Raw genomic sequence first — 21,155 nt, 5'->3', positions numbered from 1 at the left:
GGTTCAACTCTCACTACTTTGCTGAAACTTGCCTTTGATGGTGGAATTCTATTTAATGCTATAATCTTTAAACACTTTTTTCCTGTCACACACTTGCAAAGGCATTGTTTTCAAAATGGACCACTTTATGGTACTAACAGCTACTGTAAAACAAGACCCCTAATAAATGGACTGCTACACAATCTCACTGGTTTCAGCAAAACTGTCTTCAAGTACTGCAGCCATCTATCAATCCCATTTTTATTTGACTGGATCAATGCACTGTAAACACTTTTTTTTTTTTTTTTTAGTAAAAATGAAAGGAAGATGAATGAGGAGTACAAATACATACACACACACATATATATATATATATATATATATATATATATATATATATATATATATATATATATATATATATATAAAAAATAAAATGTCACCTGCTTCCCAGACAGTGATGCCATAGTTAATCACTTTCATATATTAAAGCGAAAATACTCTCAGTTCTAATTGATGGCCAATGTGCTGGTACACCCTAACAACAAGTTGGTTAAATTAAATAAGGTAATTTAAAACAATTTGCAAAGGTTTCTACCTTACATTTATTTGGCTCAGGAAACACTGTTAAGATTACAATAAATATTTTTTTATGGGTAAAATTTTATCCCAACACCTGTACATACAAGGGAAACACAGGCAGGGGAAATATTCAAATGTTAAGTGATTGAAAACAACATTAACTGGTTGAAGCCTATTCAGGTAGCTAAACTTTGCACCATAAAATTCACTCCCAATCTACAAACAAGTTGGGAGCCAGGCTAAAAATTGTTTTTGCTTTCATGCACATTGATGCATAGCTAAATGATAGTGCGGACTGCACATACATTACAAGCTTTACGGTCTTCCACAGAAATATAAAATTACATGCCAGTCAGAAAGGCCAGAAAATGAACGAACCCTTCCTGCAACAATAGTGACACCACTAAGGTAGGATTGCTTTCATTAAGGGAAATTAAGCTCCTCAAAAATGTATTTATAATACATTTTTATATCTATCTATATATACATACACACACAGTACATAAAGTGAGAAGGCAAACTTATTTCATCCATATAAAAAAAGGCAAGAATCAATCAAAAAGGAAGAAAAAAAAATCTCAGTGTAGAAGTTTAAAAAGCAGGCAGTGTGATCGTCTCAATATGTGATGTTTATTTACTCTTTGGATAAAGAACAATTCTGCTATAATAAAAAATTACAGAACAGCATTGTTAAAAAGGTACACAAAACATGTATTTTAGAGTAAGTCAATCCAAAACTGTCTTTCTAAACAATTAATATTCACGTACATACTAAACTTCTCGCATAGTCTCAAATTATTGCAGTAAATGAAGAGAAGGCAATGCTTGCTCATGTACTCTGCCAGCTTCCTGCATTCACTGGCACAAAACAGACAAACATTATGGTGCAGTAAAATCTAGTTCAAAGCAAGACATTCAAATACAATGGAAGACTGCAGACTCACCTGTAAAGCACTGATTGAGCAAAGAGTTTGAAACTCAAACTAATTATTCAGATATGAAACACACATGATTAAAACAAAATACCAAAAGCTATAACAAGCATTAAAGACTGATCTTGTATCCTTTCGCTAGAGCACAGACCCAGATTAAAAAGATCAACAATCCAGAATAGGTGGTGCTTAAACTGTATACTGCATATAAACGCCATCATAGCTGATGGACAAATCAGGCACAGAAATGTCACAAGATTCCAAAGAGCAGAGAAGCTTGTATTTTGAAAACATGAAACCACTTCCTACAATTGAGACATTCAGATAAATAAATACAAATAAATATAACTAACAGTTCTGCCAAAAATCCCATAATGATTAAAAGGAAAACGAAAAGCAGGGTTTATTTTTCCCATTATTTGGGTTACTTCCATTCCCATAAGTCATTAAGTGAACTTAATTCATATCTCTATAAAATTAAAAGGTTATGATTATCCTAGATACTTGTGAGCAGAATTGCAAAATTAGCTTAGAACAGTGATTCAAACTTTACTCATGTTCCAATATCAGACGACACTTTAAATGAATATCAACTGCTTAAACAATTATATGGCTTTTAGGTGGCAGGAGAGGGAAAGTTGCAATATGCAGGAAATTTGACTGTTCTGGAATATTAATGTGCTGAGTGATAATTCAAGTACACAAAATCACTTAGTTCTCTTTTTTATTATTAGCTGTACAGCAATACATTCTTCTTCCCAGCCTTTAATAAGTCCTCATTCCCCCAACCCACACTAGTAAACGGTGCTTTTTCCCCTCCATAATCGTTTTGGCCTTTCAATCACTGAAGGAAAGGAAAAAAAAAAAAAAAGGATTGGTGGGGACGGGGAGAGAATCACACATTATACCTAAATACAAAAATGCATCAACCTAGAATTGTAAGAGCCAAAAATTAAAAAAAGAAAATCTAAATCAAAATGTTTTGTAAAAGCGTAAATACCCCTTAAGTGACACTATACAAGAATCATGTTACCCAGTTGTTTCACATTTGTATCTTTTTAATCCCAACACAATTACTACATTTTGATTCATACCTCCAAATTTACCTTATTTCATTCCTTCCCAGAAAGGCTCATGGATTCATAAGATCTTTTACAGTCAAAAATACAAATGATGCAGAAACATTGGGTTAATCTACAAAAATATTAAACGGATGGCCTAAATATGCTCTTTAAAATTTACACTTAAAATGTACCCACTCCTCCAAGACCTACCACTGGTGATTAGTGTGCTCCAGAATATACCAAATTTAAATTGAACAATAAAAGGGGCAAAGTTACTCTACATGATTCAATAGTAAATCTGCACATGTACACACTACAGACTGACTGGTTTCATTAGCGGAATCCAAAACTACTGTTAAAATGTTATTCTGTCTTTAAGCATTTACAATGTCTGAAATTACTAGAAAAAGATTAAAATGTAAAAAATTAAAACAAAAATGTTATTTACAGGCAAGACATTAAGATGCTTTGTACAAGACATAATCTTGAAGAGTTTAATATTGCAAGGCCAATATCCACTATGTGTTGTACACATCTGCAGTCTGTAAAATTCATAATCTTTTGCTCAGCATGCCTTTAGACAAAAAAAGAAGCTTTTAATTAAATGTTGAAAAAATAATGAATTTTGATGAGGGAGGGGGTAATAAGAAATTACAATTTTCCCTGTAGCAGTGATATACAATCCAGAACTGTACAAAGCATCTTGTATGTTTCAACAGTTCGCTTTCCACCCTTCTGTCCCAGCCCAATACAGATAAATGACCCTCTATCAACATATTACACATATATATATATATATTTATATAACCCCCTTGGATAAAAAGCAATTCACTTGCACATATTAGCATATCACAGCGCTCCAATAACTTGAGTGGTCAAAATAGAAGCAAATAAAGCATAAAGAGTTGTTGTAGCTGCATCTGAACAAATCTTGGGCCAGAAATGGAAACCTAAAAAAGGGGAGAAATTTTTAAAAATGAGGAACAAAATACAGAAGAGCTCTTGTTCCCATCACCGGTCCATCATACTGAGAATCATTTCGGGTGTCAGGTCTCCATTGGGGGCAGATTCTACCACTGGGAGTTGGACAGTCTGACCATTTGCCTCATCTTGAAGTGCCTCTGGTTCCTTCTTCACTTCTACAATTATGTTTTCAATAGTACCAGTGGTTTCATCTTCTACCTGTATGATGGCTGCAGCTAAGGAAGAAAGGGGAAAAAAAGCTTACAAATACGGGAAAACTAAAAATGTAATAATTCTGTAAGGTTAATAAACTGAACACACACCCAATATCCATCCAGCCTCCTACTTACAAAGCCACTTAAGTCTACCTTTTAAGCTAGATTTCAAATCCAGCAGTATTAGCAACTAAGAAAAGAACAACTCTGGACTAAACATGAGGACACTGTAGGACAGATTCTAACACACTCCCACTCAAGCAGTTTAGAGCAGTGTTTCCCAACCTCGGTCCTGGGGGCCCACTGTGGCTGCAGGTTTTTGTTCCAACCAGATTGCTAATCAGTGACAATACCTGATAACACTGATCTAGTTTAATTAGCTGGTATTTTTTTCTTTTATTCTACATTCAGAAAAGCACAGCGGCATGATTTTTACATTTAGAAATATTTCTGCTTTTGCTATAGATTTAAATTCTTAACTCTCTTTTGTTAATTTCATTATATTTTTCCCCTTTGCTGTATATCTTATTAATGCCAATTTAAAATGAGCAGAGCAGACATACTGACTGCAACTACTTTAGCGTCAGACCCACTAATTAGTAAATAATGGATTAAAGAAACAATTAGAACACCTAGTAAAGTAGAATGAAAATCAAGATGAAAATATTGTTAGAAACAAAATACATTATTCCCATATAACTATTGGTACCTTTTAATACACACACATTAGTGCAAGTCCAAGGAAAAACAGAAGCCGGTTGTAACAAAAACCTGCAGCCACAGTGGGCCCCCAGGACCAAGGTTGGGAAACACTGCTTTAGAGTGTACGTTTAATGTGCTACCTCCTCAAATACAAGTCTGGGATTCAACTCATGGAGTAGTGACCAAAATCTGAACCTCATCATTATCGAGTTTACACTTACCCCCTATTTTTTCTATAGGTGCTCAAGATTCCACTGACTTCCAATAGATAGATAGATAGATACTTTATTAATCCCAAGGGGAAATTCACATAATCCAGCAGCAGTATACTGATACAAAAACAATATTAAATTAAATAGTAATAAAAATGCATGTAAAAACAGACAATAACCGAGTAATGTTAGCATTTACTCCCCCGGGTGGAATTGAAGAGTTGCATAGTGTGGGGGAGGAACGATCTGCTCAGTCTGTCACTGAAGCTACTCCTCTGCCTGGAAAAGACACTGTTCAGTGGATGCAGTAGAGTCTTCATGATTGACAGGAGTTTGCTTAGTGCCCGTTGCTCTGCTACAGATGTTAAACTGTCCAACTTTACTCCTACAATAGAGCCTGCCTTCTTAACAAGTTTGTCCAGGCGTGAGGCGTCTTTCATCTTTATGCTGCCTCCCCAGCACACCACCGCGTAGAAGAGGGCACTCACCACAACCTTCTGGTAGAACATCTGCAGCATCTTATTGCAGATGTTGAAGAACGCCAACCTTCTAAGAAAGTATAGTCAGCTCTGACCTTTCTTACACAGAGCATCAGTATTGGCAGTCCAGTCCAATTTATCATCTAGCTGCACTCCCAGATATTTATAGGTCTGCACCCTCTGCACACAAGGTCCATGAGGGGCCTAGGCCTCCTAAAATCCACCACCAGCTCCTTGGTCTTGCTGGTGTTAAGGTGTAGATATACATGTTAAATTTTAAAGGAATTTCCCAGTGCATGGCCTCTGCTCAGAGGGTCAGAGTACTAGATACCCTGAAATGGATTTTGAAGGTTAAGAATGTTATTGGAATTCCCAGTGCTGTCAACATATTTGCATTAAGCCTGTGATAATTACTAACAAGTTTGAAACCTATTATTACATAAGAATATAAACATTTGTTTTCACAGACCACAACCAAGGGAGGGAAAAAAAAAAAAAAATATGAACTGAGCTCCTATAGAATGACCGACTTCAGCAGTTAGACATGGGAAAAAAAAAAAAATCAAACAGGTGTGCCTAAAGCTATATGCATGTATAAAGATCCCTTAATTAATTAATTTAATTAATTAATTAAAAGATGCAACGTTGGTAAACAATCAAAAAACAAATTAGAATTTGCGTGAGCTGAACCCTTGTTATTTTTGCCAATAAGGCCATTCACAAAAGTACAAGCAGCCACTTTTCCTTCCTCATTTTGGTTTCCTGCTGTAGAATTTAGTGTCACTGACATTTCTATCTACTTGTCCTTCCTTCCCAATGTAGGAGTGGGTTTTCAGAACGCTATCCCATTACAAATGATAAACTACTCTACCAAAAAGGAACAACACTGATCAACAAGCATTTTGCTACTGGGAGTCTTTCACCTTTACTTTAACAGGTTTCACTTGCCGATTCCAAATCTGAAAACTGTTTTCGTCCAGCACGTCCCATTTTTTCGTTAGGATATTCCAGGTCTTGGACAATTAGGGTGACTGGACAGTAAAGGCGGATAACCATTTTGATAAATACTGGTAATTCCACTAGGGATGCCATTGAGATAAATGACTTCACCACACATTACTAACAGCTGTGAGTTGTTTACCTTATTAATTCTTTAAATAATTTATTCATTTTTAATTAGCAGAAAAAATATGTTACCGATTACTAGGTCTTGCATGACTCTCGGACATGACACTGCAGTATGGTAGTGGTTTTACGGTTAAACATAACATTGCATTTCAGAACATTTCGTTTGTTAGATCCACCATTACTTTGAAAATTCTGTCAAGGCGATGGACAGAAACAGCAATGCATTTAAGAAAGAAGTTTGGTCTCAAGAAAAGTAAATCCAAAATTAACAGAAGCTATTTTTGTTGTTCCTGAAATCTGTGAACTGATGCTTGACCACAAGTTCAAAAGGAAACTGAAGCCCACTGAATCAGCAGCATGGGAGGCATTTGTGCGGGTTGTCCAGAATTTTCTTGCCAGTCATAGAGCAGAGAATTATGTTCAGCTTTTGGAGAGCCTGCTGAAAGCGTATCAGCTTATGGGAGCCAGAATGTCACTGAAGATGCATTTTTTACATTCTCATCTTGACATTTCCCCCCCACCAAATCTGGGCGATGGCAGCGATGAGTAGGGGAAAGATTTCATCAAGACATAAAGGTGATGGGAGTGAATTTTCCCTGATCTTGGTTTTCCGAGCTTGATGGGAAACTACTGTTGGTTCTTACAAAAGAGACGAACTGTGCAGTACAAGCGCAAAAGCGAGTACCTCCAACATTTTAGAGCACACTGACCTCACTTTTACATGGAGGTAAATTGACATAACTATACTTTAACGAGTCTCTGGTATCATCTTCTGGTTTGTTTTCAGAATAAACACATCAAAACAATTTTGGTGGAACATAGTCCAAACTCCAGATATTGTGTTGATATACAGTATTATATTGATATTCAAAAGTGTCAAAACATCAATTATGTGTATTTCAAAAACCTGATGTGCTAATTCTGATTTCATATATGAAATCAGTGTAAAAAAAAATAAAAAGCTGGCAGCAAACAAAATATTTTTTTTTTTTGTAGACCAGTGTAATTTGCATCTCAATAAACTGCTGAATGCCCAGGAAGAGGATAAACACCTGATCTGTACAGGTCAGCAAGCTATTGGCCTGCTTTTCCACCACACACTCCACTAATTCCCAGGAACATGAACCATATTTATTTTCCTCTTCTGTATTGCAATCTAACCTTTGTTTCTACTTAAGTGAAACTTAAGTGGTGGCATGAAAGATAAAGACAAGGTCCACACCCCAGCCCAAACTGGATTCCCAAATGAGGTTTTCTACTCACTATGGATAGAACTGATTTTAATGCAAAAGCTAAGAGTGGTTATTGAATCTGTTTTTCTCTGAACAAGGTGTCAGTTTTTTAGTGATGCACGGTTTTGATTTGCAGCTGTTCTAAAATCAATAGATTTACATGTCTTCATATTAAAGTCTCCATTAGCACCCATCCCAAAATCTGTTTGCAAACCTTTCTAGACAAAAATCACATTCAACACAGACACATGAAGAGGGGTTGCTCAGTTTAGGTTTGGTGTGTGACAAGCTAGCATTACCCATTTTACCAGGTTGCAACACAAGTCCTGCCTTGCCAAACCCCTCCCAGACGCTCTTAGTATCAGTTTCTTTTTGACTTGGTCTCTTATTGGAATGCAGCCTCTGTGCCTTGTATGATAAAATGATCAATCACCAAGTGATATCTCAGAGGCATCTTCTTGTGATACCTGTTAAATGTTTAGCTCAAAAAAAAAAAAAAAAAAAGAGCAGCTATAACTCAAGGAGGGGCAAGCTTTAGGGACAGAACTTTGTACCTGTTGGTCAACCAATGGGCTCATATGCAACCAGGGAACCAATGGCAAGATGTCCACTCCTGCCATTAAAAACACTAGCACACTCTTAACTCACTGCTTCTTCTATCAAGATCATGGTTCACCCAGGCTGCTTAAATCAAACAGCTTGTAGAGGGTGGCTGTAACAAAGCCTAGAGCAATGTCCTTCATCTGCAAAGGGTAGCCTGGGGAGGACTAGGAAAAAATGGAATACCCTTTCCACTAGTTCAAACCTTGCTATAGAGACCAAGTGCCCAAGTAGACGAAGAACCTATTTGTTAAAGCCACTCATTTGTCTTGCAGAAAACGGGAACAGACTGATCAGCAGTTACACAAAAGTTGAGGTTTTACTAGCAACAAGAGGACCTAAACCTGAAATGAAAGTGCCGTACTGTGTGCAACCAGCAGTTGTGACTAAAGACATATTCGGGCGGGATTAATTTTATACCAGGAAGTGGGGTAAAGTTAGCGATTTACATGCGATGCTTTACTAGGTACCAGCATTTACTTGTTTCTTTTAGTTATACATATCATCAGTACGGACCATATAGCAACATTTATTTAATGTGTCCGTTTGCACCAACAAGACAGACAGCCCCCACACACTGGTGGACCTCTGTAGCTTTAGTTCCATTACAAATGCTAAAACAATAGAACTTTATGTCAATTCACATGGGACCAATTTAACTTGCGTGTGTGTTTTAAAAAAAAAAAAAAAAAAAGAGGAGGTCCTCCAGTAAAAATGACTTTACCCTACCACCTGGCATAAAACTAGCACATGGCCAGCTAATGTGTTATTTTGGTGCAACTCTAAATATAAGGTAATATCCTTCCCAATGTTAAGTTCCGGCTTTGATTTTCTTTCTAAATTCAGTAAGAAAGTACAGAGCAGCAACTTCTGTGTAAAGAATAAGCTAGGGAAATAAAGAAAGCACAAAGACTAGCTATGACTAAAAGAATGGCCATGGTGAAGTCAGCAGAAGCTTCACAAGTAGATGAACTTATTCAACTCTAACCTCATGAAGTGAAAAAACAAGAATTTACAAGTACTGCACTTTTTTTTTTCTATAGGGGAGAAAAAGTTCAAGCTACCTTTCATAGCTTTATGCTTTGTGTTGTTTGTGAGCAGCTAAAAGAAGAAGTGATTGCCTTTACTCCGTCTATATTTAGGTATCTATCTCTATACATACACACAATTACATATATACAGGTGCCGGTCATAAAATTAGAATATCATGACAAAGTTGATTTATTTCAGGAATTCCATTCAAAAAGTGAAACTTGTATATTAGATTCATTCATTACACACAGACTGATGTATTTCAAATGTTTATTTCTTTTAATTTTGATGATAACTGACAACTAATGAAAGTCCCAAATTCAGTATCTCAGAAAATTAGAATATCAATTAAGACCAATGCAAAAAAAGGATTTTTAGAAATGTTGGCCAACTGAAAGGTATGAACATGAAAAGTATGAGCATGTACAGCACTCAATATTTAGTTGGGGCTCCTTTGGCCTGGATTACTGCAGCAATGCGGCGTGGCATGGAGTCGATCAGTCTGTGGCACTGCTCAGGTGTTATGAGAGCCCATGTTGCTCTGATAGTGGCCTTCAGCTCTTCTGAATTGTTGGGTCTGGCGTATTGCATCTTCCTCTTCACAATACCCCATAGATTTTCTATGGGGTTAAGGTCAGGCGAGTTTGCTGGCCAATCAAGAACAGGGATACCATGGTCCTTAAACCAGGTACTGGTAGCTTTGGCACTTTATGGAGTGCAGGTCCTGTTGGAAAATGAAATCTGCATCTCCATAAAGTTCGCCAGCAGCAGGAAGCATGAAGTGCTCTAAAACTTCCTGGTAGACGGCTGCATTGACCTTGGACCTCAGAAAACACAATGGACCAACACCAGCAGATGACATGGCACCCCAAACCATCACTGACTGTGGAAACTTTACACTGGACCTCAAGCAACGTGGATTCTGTTCCTCTCTCTCTTCCTCCAGACTCTGGGACCTTGATTTCCAAAGGAAATGCAAAATTTACTTTCATCAGAAACATAATTTTGGACCACTCAGCAGCAGTTTTGTCTTTAGCCCAGGTGCGACGCTTCTGATGCTGTCTCTTGTTCAAGAGTGGCTTGACACAAGGAATGCGACAGCTGAAACCCATGTCTTGCATACGTCTGTGCGTGGTGGTTCTTGAAGCACTGACTCCAGCTGCAGTCCACTCTTTGTGAATCTCCCCCACAGTTTTGAATGGGTTTTGTTTCACAATCCTCTCCAGGGTGCGGTTATCCCTATTGCTTGTACACTTTTTTCTACCACATCTTGTCCTTCCCTTCGCCTCTCTATTAATGTGCTTGGACACAGAGCTCTGTGAACAGCCAGCCTCTTTAGCAATGACCTTTTGTGTCTTGCCCTCCTTGTGCAAGGTGTCAATGGTCGTCTTTTGGACAACTGTCAAGTCAGCAGTCTTCCCCATGATTGTGTAGCCTACAGAACTAGACTGAGAGACCATTTCAAGGCTTTTGCAGGTGTTTTGAGTTAATTAGCTGATTAGAGTGTGGCACCAGGTGTCTTCAATATTGAACCTTTTCACAATATTCAAATTTTTCGAGATACTGAATTTGGGACTTTCATTAGCTGTCAGTTATAATCATCAAAATTAAAAGAAATAAACATTTGAAATACATCAGTCTGTGTGTAATGGATTAATCTAATATACAAGTTTCACTTATTGAATGGAATTACTGAAATAAATCAACTTTGTCAACTTAATTTTATGACCGGCACCTGTACAGACAAATATACACACACACACACACACACACACACACACACAGTCATTTTCTATTCTTATGTTCGAAATAAACTGCACTGCTTTGTTCACTTCAACAAGCGTATTTGTGTTATTTGTGGAAGTAAGTCTATGTATTACCACTTTGGGCTCACAACAGAGGAAGTGTATAATGTAGACTTTTGCCAATTTATGAACCCGATAATGGCTGATAATTGAGCGATTAACCTTTTCTTTCATTTTCGTGGTCCTGAGGGTGGGCAAGTTAAAATCCTTTCATTTTCCCACAGAAGTAAATAATTGCACATAAAGTACGACAAAACTGACAGAAATCCTCAAAGTAATCACCAATCCCACATTCTGCTAACAGCCATTATCCACTTTTATGAATGTAATACCCAAGCCAAAGATACTCTTCTCTTTCTCTGTAAGACAAATACAAATAATCAAGTTCTCCTACTGTCAACGTATTAGTCACACCCCACTTGGAAAAAAATGAGTCTTTAAAAGAACATCTATAAAATTAAATTAAATATAAAAAAAGGATGTGCAAGTGAAACCTATTTTAAGGCTAAAATGACATAAGTAATCTACTGATATAATGCATGTTGCAAATGAGCCATTTATATTTTTTGTTAAATTGCTAAGCTGCAGGTAATGTTTAAGTTTTGAAACAACCTTCTTAAATTAACAGTGACTCGCAGTACTAAAGAGGGACACTAATTACATCATTTGCATGAAAAGTGCTTGTATCATAGTATGACAATAAAACAATCCAGATGATGTTCATCTGTGTGTTAGATGGTGGCATGTGTATTTATAGAAGCTGAAGATACATACATACACACACACACACACACACGGTACTATTGGTCCATCCAAACACAGTTTTGTTTCAGTATTTGTTGAAACTAAACTATGTAACTTCAGAAAACAAGAAAGGTTAGGTATGAAGTACAAAACATGCATATCTGATTCAGTGCAACTACTACAAGCTGTAAATTTCACAAAGCAAGTAGGTAAAGCATAGAGCACTTGGGTGCTTTCATACAGGAAACTCACTGCCCAAATGAGTTTGCTTATCCAAACTGACAAGCACATTATATATCCTTTTCAATATCCAATCCAGTTTTATAATGGTATACAAAACTGGATGGACAATAAAAGAAGCTAAGAGCACATAGTCTCAGTGAACAAATAACCATTTTTACAAACACTTACGAGGTGCTGCTTTAGGTGTGTTACTTTTGCCTGGTGGCCTGCCTCGTTTCCTCTTTACGGGGACAACTTGGGGAGTGGGCGGTGCCTCCTCCATTTCCACCATCTCTGCTTCTGTCACAGCTACCACAGCCATGTCATCATCATCCTCCTCATCCTCTTCCTCAATATCATCCAAATCTGGACCAGCATGCCCCTCTGAAACATTAAAGCAATTTAAACAAAGGTTACAACTTTTAAGAAATTGACACATTGCTAAAAGAACCATTAATGCCTTCTATTAAAAAAAAAAAAAAAGTTACTATTACTTACTAGGAAGATATCATGAAAATAACTGAAAGAACAACTTTTTAGTGAATTATCTCCGTTTATCTAAACCTACCTATATTTAAGACCACCTAAATCCTAACACTTCAAAAATTCACCATAAGGTAAATGATTACTTACTATAATAAGCATTTGTTTACTCTTATTTAACATTTTAAAGTTTGACCAATTCTCAAACAAAAGTCAGTCAGGACAGTCATTTATAGTTGTAGTTAGGAATGAAAGCTGAAAATGTAGATTTAGGCAAATTACCCTAGGTTCTTGTCTATAAGCCGGACTCGTGTATAAGCCGGAGACCAAAAATCATACGTATTTTTAAAATAAAATCTTATCATAGATAAGCCGGACTCATGGATAAGCCGAACGTACTATAACCTATAACTAATAGAAGGGAGGGAGGTCAGTGGTCTCACTCGCACACATTTAATTTCTTTAAGGGGGGAGACGGTGTGAGATATTGGAGTCTCTCTCACTCCCCGCATGGCGCGGTTGGAGCGGCCGGAGCGCGTTCTTTCTGCTCTGGGCGTCGCCGAGTCAACACGCGCGCGTAGCAGTCATTTAAAATTGTGATTTTGTTAAATTTTTGTTTTGGGAAATTTGTTAAAATGGATAATGTAAAGACGACTCGAAAATCTTATCCCAATCATCGAAAACATGAAGCGGTGAGCTATGCCGAAAAGAATGGCAATGCGGTGGTGGCTAAAGAGTTTGGAACAGACGAGTCAAACATCCGGCGATGGAAAAAACAAAAGCCTGTTATAAAAGCAACGCATCCGAAGAAGCGCTGCCGTCAGTCCCAAAAAGAGTTTTGGCCGGAACTGGAGTCACAACTGAAGACATGGATTATCTCCAGACGCAATGAAAATAGAAGAATGTCGACCACTGGAATTCGTTTGAAAGCGAAAGAATTGGCAAAACATTTAAAAATCAATGACTTCAAAAGGCAGCAAAATGTTGGTGTTTTCGGTTTATGAAAAGACACAACTTATCTGTAAGAGCCATTACATCTATTGGACAGAAGTTACCACAGGATTGGGAAGAGAAAATGGCTGTCTTTGGGGTTTTTGTCAAAAATGCGATCAATGGAGTCAATTTCGAACACATCGGGAATATGGATGAGGTCTCCATCAGTTTTGACATGCCCAGTGGTTTCACAGTTGAGACAAAGGGATCAACTGATGTCAGAATCACTACCACTGGCAATAAAAAGTTCAATTTTAATGTTGTCTTGTGTGCTACAGCTGATGGTGGAAAATGTAAACCTTTAGTGATTTTCAAACGAAAAACTATTCCTAAAGATGTCTTCCCTAAAGGAGTTATTGTCACAGCAAACGAAAAGGGATGGGTTGACGCGGATATGGTCAGCTATTGGTTAGAAAACATTTGGCATAAATGCAAGAATTCATTTTTTTGCCAGAAATCAGTTTTAATATACGATTCGGCTCGACCTTAAATCACAGAAGAAGTCAAAGAAAAGGTGAAAAAGTATTCACAATTGGCTGTTATTCCTGGAGGACTGACATCTAAATTACAGCCACTGGATCTAAAGCGTTAATAAATCTTTTAAAATCAAAATGCATGAGAAATGGGAGGACTGGATGGTCAATGGTTACCATTTATTCACTAAGTCTGGATCAATCAAAAGGGCCTCTTATGCTGAAGTATGTCAATGGATCGACGAATGTTGGAGTGAAGTAACCGCGGATTGCGTTAAAAATGGATTTAAAGCCGCGAATATCTGTGAATATTCCAAACGAAGTACTAACAACTGTGATATCTCGTGCCACCGATAGTGAAGAAGAATCTGATGAAGAATTTGATGGCTTTGATTAATAAAAATTTATTTTTAAAAATGTATAACTTTTTTTAATAAATTGATTTTGTGTATAAGCCAGACTTGTGTATAAGCCGATATTCTATTTTTTCATTTCCACAACTTTTTTCCTTAGATAAGCCGCGGCTTATAGACAAGAACTTAGGGTATATAAAATAGTTTACTTATCTAATAAAATGTAAGAGGAAATTTATCTTAAAAACCCATATCCAAGTGCTTCTTACCACTATCAGTCTCATCATCCTTCTTACAGCGCATTTTCTTCTTTCGTCCACCTCTCCCTTTTTTGTGTGCACCTCCATTCTCACCATCCATTCCTTCTGGACCACTGCAGTTCTCAGAGTGTCTAGCCATCGTATTCTAAATGAAGGTTATAAAATGCATTTATTGCTTATTTTGTAATTTATTTCATTAATATATTGCTGCGGCACATTAAAATACATCATAAACTCAAATTTTAAGTCTCTGTAGATTGACAAAATAATAATAAACAATAATGTTCCCATCCATTTTAGCCCATGGTCATGGTGGCCAGAGCAGATCACAGCAGAAAACCAGTACCCCTGGACAAAAATCCACACACACACACAAAAAAAAGTTTAACTTAAAGTCAGGATTCTACAGAATTGTGAGGCAGCCAACATTAACCACTGCATTGTGCTACTCTAGAAACAGGTTTTGAACAATAAAACTTGACATTTCCCAAGAAACATACCCTACGAGTAAAGGTTTTGCCACATTTAGTACAGACGAAGGAAGTGGGCACAAAGTTTGGATCATGGTATCGTCGGAAGTGCATGTCAAGGAGTTGTTTCTGTCTAAAAGTCTTCTCACAATGACTGCAGGCATAAGGCTTTTCTCCTGTATGAGTTCGCTTGTGCATTACCATGTGACGCTCCTGGGTATTAAAAAAAAAAAAAAATTTCTAGAAGTAAGGTCTAAGCCATGTAATAAATCTATGTATTTATATTATGAAAGGATAGTTCTAACATATGTTATCTACCTCTATACAACTGATTCAAATGAAAGGTTAGGCATCTGGAATTACAAACCACTGCACTGGATTTTCAGTTAGATTTAGCTTATAAATTTACTGCTACAAATTATTTTACCTTTATTAAAATTAGCTTTAACCACATAAAATCAATCACAAAAAAAAAACCCAAAAAAACAAAAAGAAAAATACTGCCAAGCATATAGGGTTCTTCACATCACCTGTCTACATGCATAGTCACATTGGTCACACTTGAACCTCTTCTCATTCTTATGGGACTTCTGGTGTTGAATGAGGGCATAACGCTCATGGAACACTGCTTCACAGTATCGACACTTCTTTCCCTGCTCAATATAAGAGTGCTGCTTCCTTAAATGAACACCTATGAATACGGGAGAGATACAAGATTAAATTATTGTCTTTAGAAGGTAGCACAACCTTCTATCACTTAAGCATCAGAAATTGGGCACACTTGTTAAATGGAGAATAGAGCAGACTGGTGTGGATGCTAGTTCAATCTACTAAACAAGATTTGTATTTAAAATTATGCACTCAAATTATACTGGCTTGCATCACAATCCTCCCATGCAAAAAGGTATACTTAATAGATTTGGTAGTGTTAAATTCATTTCTGAAACTGGAATTGAATTTCTGTACCACAAGCCCACTCCAGTAAATATCTAATTCTGCAAAAAAAAAAAAAAAAAAAAGCCATTTTGAAAAGGAAGAAAAAAAAAAAAAAAAAAAGTATACACCACAAGTTCCCTTTGTTTTATGGCATCATTTTTTTTCATGCAGTGTATTATTTGATGTTTATTTTGAGCTAAAATATCAGTCTCTTTGTTCTTAGTTATGTGAGGTGGAAACAATCCAAAATCAACTACTAAAATGAACCAAATACAACACTGTATTTCATTAAAAAATCTCCGACCATATTACATTTGAAGTGTAAAATTTAAGCGCCATCATGCACACAACAGTAGATGGTGGTAATTAGCCACCACCTGATATGAAACAGACTGATGAGAGAAAATGATGGTCTACCTTTTTAATCAGATTTTATAGGACCAAGAAGTGGTATGATGCTAATTTTGCAATTATGATGATTAATGAAGAGTCAAACAACTCTTGAGCAGCGAGGTAATAAAATGTAATGAGAAAGCCATGTTTGAAAGTGGCAAATCCAAAGAGACTATATAAAAAAGGACAAACAGTCAGATAAAATCCTTTCATGATCCCAAAAGCAGACACTTATAACTACAGAGGAAGAGTTGTGTAATATGTCACAGAAACAAGGAACAAAGGAATACCCATTGCCAAATCCAAAAAATTGCTGAAAACCTTGGAAACTGCCAAAGAGCTGAACATGTACACAGTCAAGTTCAAAGCAAGCCTTGGTTGGTATAAAATAAAGATACACCATAATGGCCTGTAACTGTGATGCACAAAAGAACCCTGCTCGGCATTAGCCTTCAGGTATACAGAAAAGCTAGTTTGTCAGTTTTATGTATTTAACCTAAGAAAAAAAAAATTATATTCCCTGGACCATACAGGCAATACAGATCAATTACGTGTTTTTTGACATGCCAAAATCTGTCACTGCATATAAGAAAGGAGAAAGGTCAGTAGTTTTGAAACGGCAAAACAACATTTAAAGAGACAATGCTGGATGGAATAATTGTGAATATGGAAGGGTTGGAGGGCAAGAACCTTGTGGGCCTGCTGAAGGAAGTAGGGGGAAGATGACAAAGAGCACTACAAAAGAAAGGGAACCTGTTGATTTTTGATGCTTTCCGTGGACACTTAACTGAATCCATGAAAAATGAAGTGTGTAACATGTATAGTGATCTAATCATCATGCCAGGAGTTCTGACATCCCAGCTACAATTATTGGATGTAGCAGTGAACAAGCCATTGCATTCAAAGACTGTCTTCGCAAGAGATGCATAGCTTGGCTCCTGTATGTTAATCAAGAGCCTACAAGAAAAATTAAGTCAATTGTTTATGTGAGCTGGGAATGGATTCTCTTGACATGGGATGTAATTTGCTCAGAGGACATCATCCACAGGAAAAGCTGCATGAAATAAACTTTTCACAGTGATGATGACAACGTTCTATGGAAGGAGTCCATTTTTTGTTTTGATATAGTATATTAATCCCCAAGGCAAATGGTCTTTGGGGGTCCGAATACAGGGTCACACATTACAAAAAACTTTGGAGCAATTTTCTGATTAATGGTTTGGCTTTTTGAGCAAGGCCAAGTAGGATCCCTTTTGGCAGTAACAGGACTTAAATCGGCAACCTTCCTAATACCAACACAGATCCTTGGCCTCACAGCCTCCACTCTGCCATAACAAGCTGAACAAGAGTATTGGAGTAAAAGCGAACCCTCTGATGCTGGACAACTTTCTGAAGAATTACTTAAAAGACTAATAAAGTTATTCAAATAAAGACTATGTTCAAATGAACACATTTATTGAAATAGAATGTAGTGTTAAGAGCCCAATTAGGCAGTATTACTGGTTTAGAAAATGAATGCACTTTGCATGTGTAAGAAAGGCGCAAAAAAAAAAAAAAAAAAAGGTTGAGCACCTCTCTTTCATACGTAAAACTCTGGTGCAACGGGTCTTTAAAAATGCATTTCCTACACTCTCATTTAGATACAGACCCCACCAAAGGCAACATGGGAGGACTGGTGATGAACAACGGAAGAGCTTCCACCAGGACATAACTCAAAAGGAGAGACATTACATGGGATAAGTGGAGCTTTAGTAATTAAAGTTAGAAGAAAAAATGTCTGCAGTGAATAATTCTGCATTTTAAAAAATTACTTTAGATTTTTTATTTTAAGCAATACCTTTTATGGTTATCTTAAACAGCTATGCTGAGTGACTAGTGAGCTGCTTTTGTTGTTAATTATCTGCAGTGACAACTTCTGTATTTTGTTAATTACTCATTATTTATCCCTAAAAATGCCTATTCATTTATGATTAACAAATCCAGGCATTAGCAAAACCCTTTCATTTAACACATAGGCAGTTTTTTTTTTTTTAATGGCCTATTCATATTGTATTACTTAAAAAAAAAAATAAAAGCCAGAATCAAAAGCATATTTGCAGCCAAGTTTAAAAATAAGCACACTTGTCAAGACTGCAAAAGAAGGTAAATATTCTAGCTTGAGTTAGGCGAGCCCTTGCATAGTCTCATTGAAATAACAGTACTAATTCTTTACATTTATACAGCACTTTTCTCAGTACTCAAAGCATTTTTTCCATAGTGAGTAAGGAGCCACTTCAATCACTGCTAACGTGTAGCATCCACTTGGATGATGCAACGGCAGCCATTGTGTGCCAGTACGCTCACTACACATTAGCTGCTAAGTGGTGGACATGAGAGAGAAGGACAGAGACTGGAGGATTCGGGACTCCATTGGCCATAGAGGGCAATTTAGCCTGGACACTGGCATACACCCTAATCTTTAAGGATACCCCAGTATCTTTTATGATCACAGAGAGCCAGGACCCTGGTTTTACAGCACATCCAAAAGATGGCAACACTTTTACAGTACAGTTACAGTGCAGTGTCGCCATCACTGTACTAAAGAGTTGGAATCCACATTCAGACCATAAGGTAAGTTAAATGTCTCTTGCTGGCCTGACCAACACCATTACCAGCAGCAACCCAAGCTTTTCCTAGATGGTCTCTCAGCTAAGCACTGGCCTGGCCTAAACATGCTTTGTTTATGGTGGATGACTTCTTCTGGCGTGCATGTGGTATGGCTGCTAGAACACTGGAGGCCTTGGAGGAATGAAGGTTGAAAAACCACTATCTAAAGTACTCCATCCTAGTTAATCTTGGTAATTCTGGTGTTGATGTGGTCATTTCTTGGATTTTAGTGTCAACTTTCCATCTATCAATCCATAATCACTCCCTCCCTCCGGTCCAGCTCAAACCAACAGGTCCTTTAAACCACATTTTTTGCCATTCTAGAAACAGAGACAGACAAGAAACTAGCAACTAATAAACAATGTCATTAGGCAAAGTGTATATATTCAACATTTGGAAAAAGGGAAAAAAAAAAAAAAGTCAATAGCAACTGTATCAGACAGAAAAAAAAAGTAACCATCATTAAGTCTGTAGTATTTGGATGCAGTGAATCCGAAATAATACTATCATAAAGTGTAATTTAACAAAATTCTACCTACCAAGGTCACTTTTACGTGCAATTACTGTGTCACAGTGCGGGCAATGAAATTTGGCCACATTTTCTGTATGTTTCTGCAAAATGTGCATCTTCATGGTACCACTCTGAGTAAAACGTGCGTGGCAGATATAACATTCATAAGGCTTCTCTCCTAAATGAGGAAAAAAAAGTGGTGGGTTGGGGAAAATGTAATAAAATACATTCTTATTTTAAACACTGTTCTGAATATATTTACCCAATTCAACACCACTGCTTTCTGAAAGTGATAAGTGATTCCTAGCAACTTACCGGAATGAGTCCTCATGTGTCGCTTCAGTTTATAAGTGTCTCTGCTGGCATAACTACACAAGCTGCACTGGAACGGCCGCTCACCAGTGTGTGAACGGATGTGACGTTTCAGTTTGCTGACCTGTTAAATATTATAAAAAACAAAAAAAAAAAAAAAACACACAACATAAAAAAACAGTAAGTAAAAATTAAAAATTTAGCAAAAAAAAAATTCTGCAGCACAGCTCAATTAGATGACCGGAGCTAATCGTACAACATTTTAAAATACTGTAATAAATTAAACACACTAAGCAAACTAAGAAACTGAAAAAGGCTTGCATATTTCAAATTCTTTATCTTTTCAAATGTTAGGACTGAAATCTGACTTTTGCTACAAAATTCTGCTTTTCTTCCATTAGGGGAAAAAAATTCATAAAAACTGGAACATATTCAAGTTAACCCTCTTCATTTTTTTCATACAATCTTATTTGATTTCCAAAAGGGCTATAGCAAGGCTCTATAGCAAGAGTCAAGGCTGGGGGGCGGTCAAGAAGCAGGGCCTGTTAAAGCCCATTGTTGCACTTTTGTGATTTTGGGCTATACAAAAAATTGTATTGTATTGTATAGCAGATGCCAACAAAAAAATTCAATGAATAACTGAATGTAAATGGTTGCTGGATTCGGACTCATGCATGCAAACATAACACTTCTGATAAGATGAAAGCAAATGGCCCAATATATCTTGCCACTGTCTGTTCATCAAAAGGGTCTCAAGTACTGAATGGCTGATAATTCAAATATGCTGGAACAGCAATCAATATTTTTAGAGTTAAGAAATATGTTATGCTGGAACAGCAATCAATATTTTTAGAGTTAAGAAATATGTTTTAACCAATGGTCCATTAATGAACATTAATATCTACGTTAACAGATTACGGGGGTCCAGCCCAGCCACAGGGGATGCACAAACCATTGTGTTTCTTCGTGCTGGTCCAAAGCCCGGATAAATGGGGAGATTTACGTCAGGAAGGGCATCGGGTGTAAAATTTTGCCAGATCAATATGTGAATGAAACAGATTTCCATACCGGATTGGTCGAGGACCAGGTTAACAACAGCTGCCACCAGTACTGTCAGCCAGCAGGGTGCTGGGTACTGTTGGTTGATGTGTCAGAAGGCAGGAGGAGAGGAGGAAGGTCAAGAAAGTGGAACTGAGGTTAGAACTTTGAATGTTGGCAGAATGACTGGTAAGGGGAGAGAGTTGCCTGATGTGATGGAGAGAAAGAAGGTTAATATATTGTGTGTGCAAGAGACTAGATGGAAGGGGAGGAAGGTCAGGTGGATTCAAATTGCTCTAGCATGGTGTGGGTAGAAGGAGAAATGGGGTAGGGGTTATTCTGAAGGAACAGTCTATCAAGAGTGTTTTGAAAATGATTGGTAGGTAAAGGAGAAGA

General features: G+C 37.1%; 1 protein-coding gene across 1 annotated transcript in view; it reads right to left on the bottom strand.

Moving 5' to 3' along the window:
* Positions 1–1,177: 1,177 nt before the first annotated feature.
* ctcf (CCCTC-binding factor (zinc finger protein)) overlaps positions 1,178–21,155 on the bottom strand; it is a 71,291-nt gene continuing 51,313 nt past the window's right edge. The window contains exons 5-11 of the mRNA XM_039763035.1: positions 19,725–19,845; positions 19,438–19,587; positions 15,454–15,614; positions 14,954–15,136; positions 14,463–14,598; positions 12,081–12,275; positions 1,178–3,756 (exon numbers count right to left, since the gene is read on the bottom strand). Of these exons, the coding sequence (XP_039618969.1) occupies positions 3,569–3,756; positions 12,081–12,275; positions 14,463–14,598; positions 14,954–15,136; positions 15,454–15,614; positions 19,438–19,587; positions 19,725–19,845 (1,134 nt within the window). The 3' untranslated portion in view covers positions 1,178–3,568. The remainder of the gene's footprint in view (positions 3,757–12,080; positions 12,276–14,462; positions 14,599–14,953; positions 15,137–15,453; positions 15,615–19,437; positions 19,588–19,724; positions 19,846–21,155) is intronic.

The sequence above is a fragment of the Polypterus senegalus genome, chromosome 9, assembly GCF_016835505.1.
Source record: "Polypterus senegalus isolate Bchr_013 chromosome 9, ASM1683550v1, whole genome shotgun sequence".
NCBI classification, from domain to species: Eukaryota; Metazoa; Chordata; class Cladistia; order Polypteriformes; family Polypteridae; genus Polypterus; species Polypterus senegalus.
Note: the sequence above shows the minus strand (reverse complement) of the source record. Positions and strands in the feature narration are given on the sequence as shown.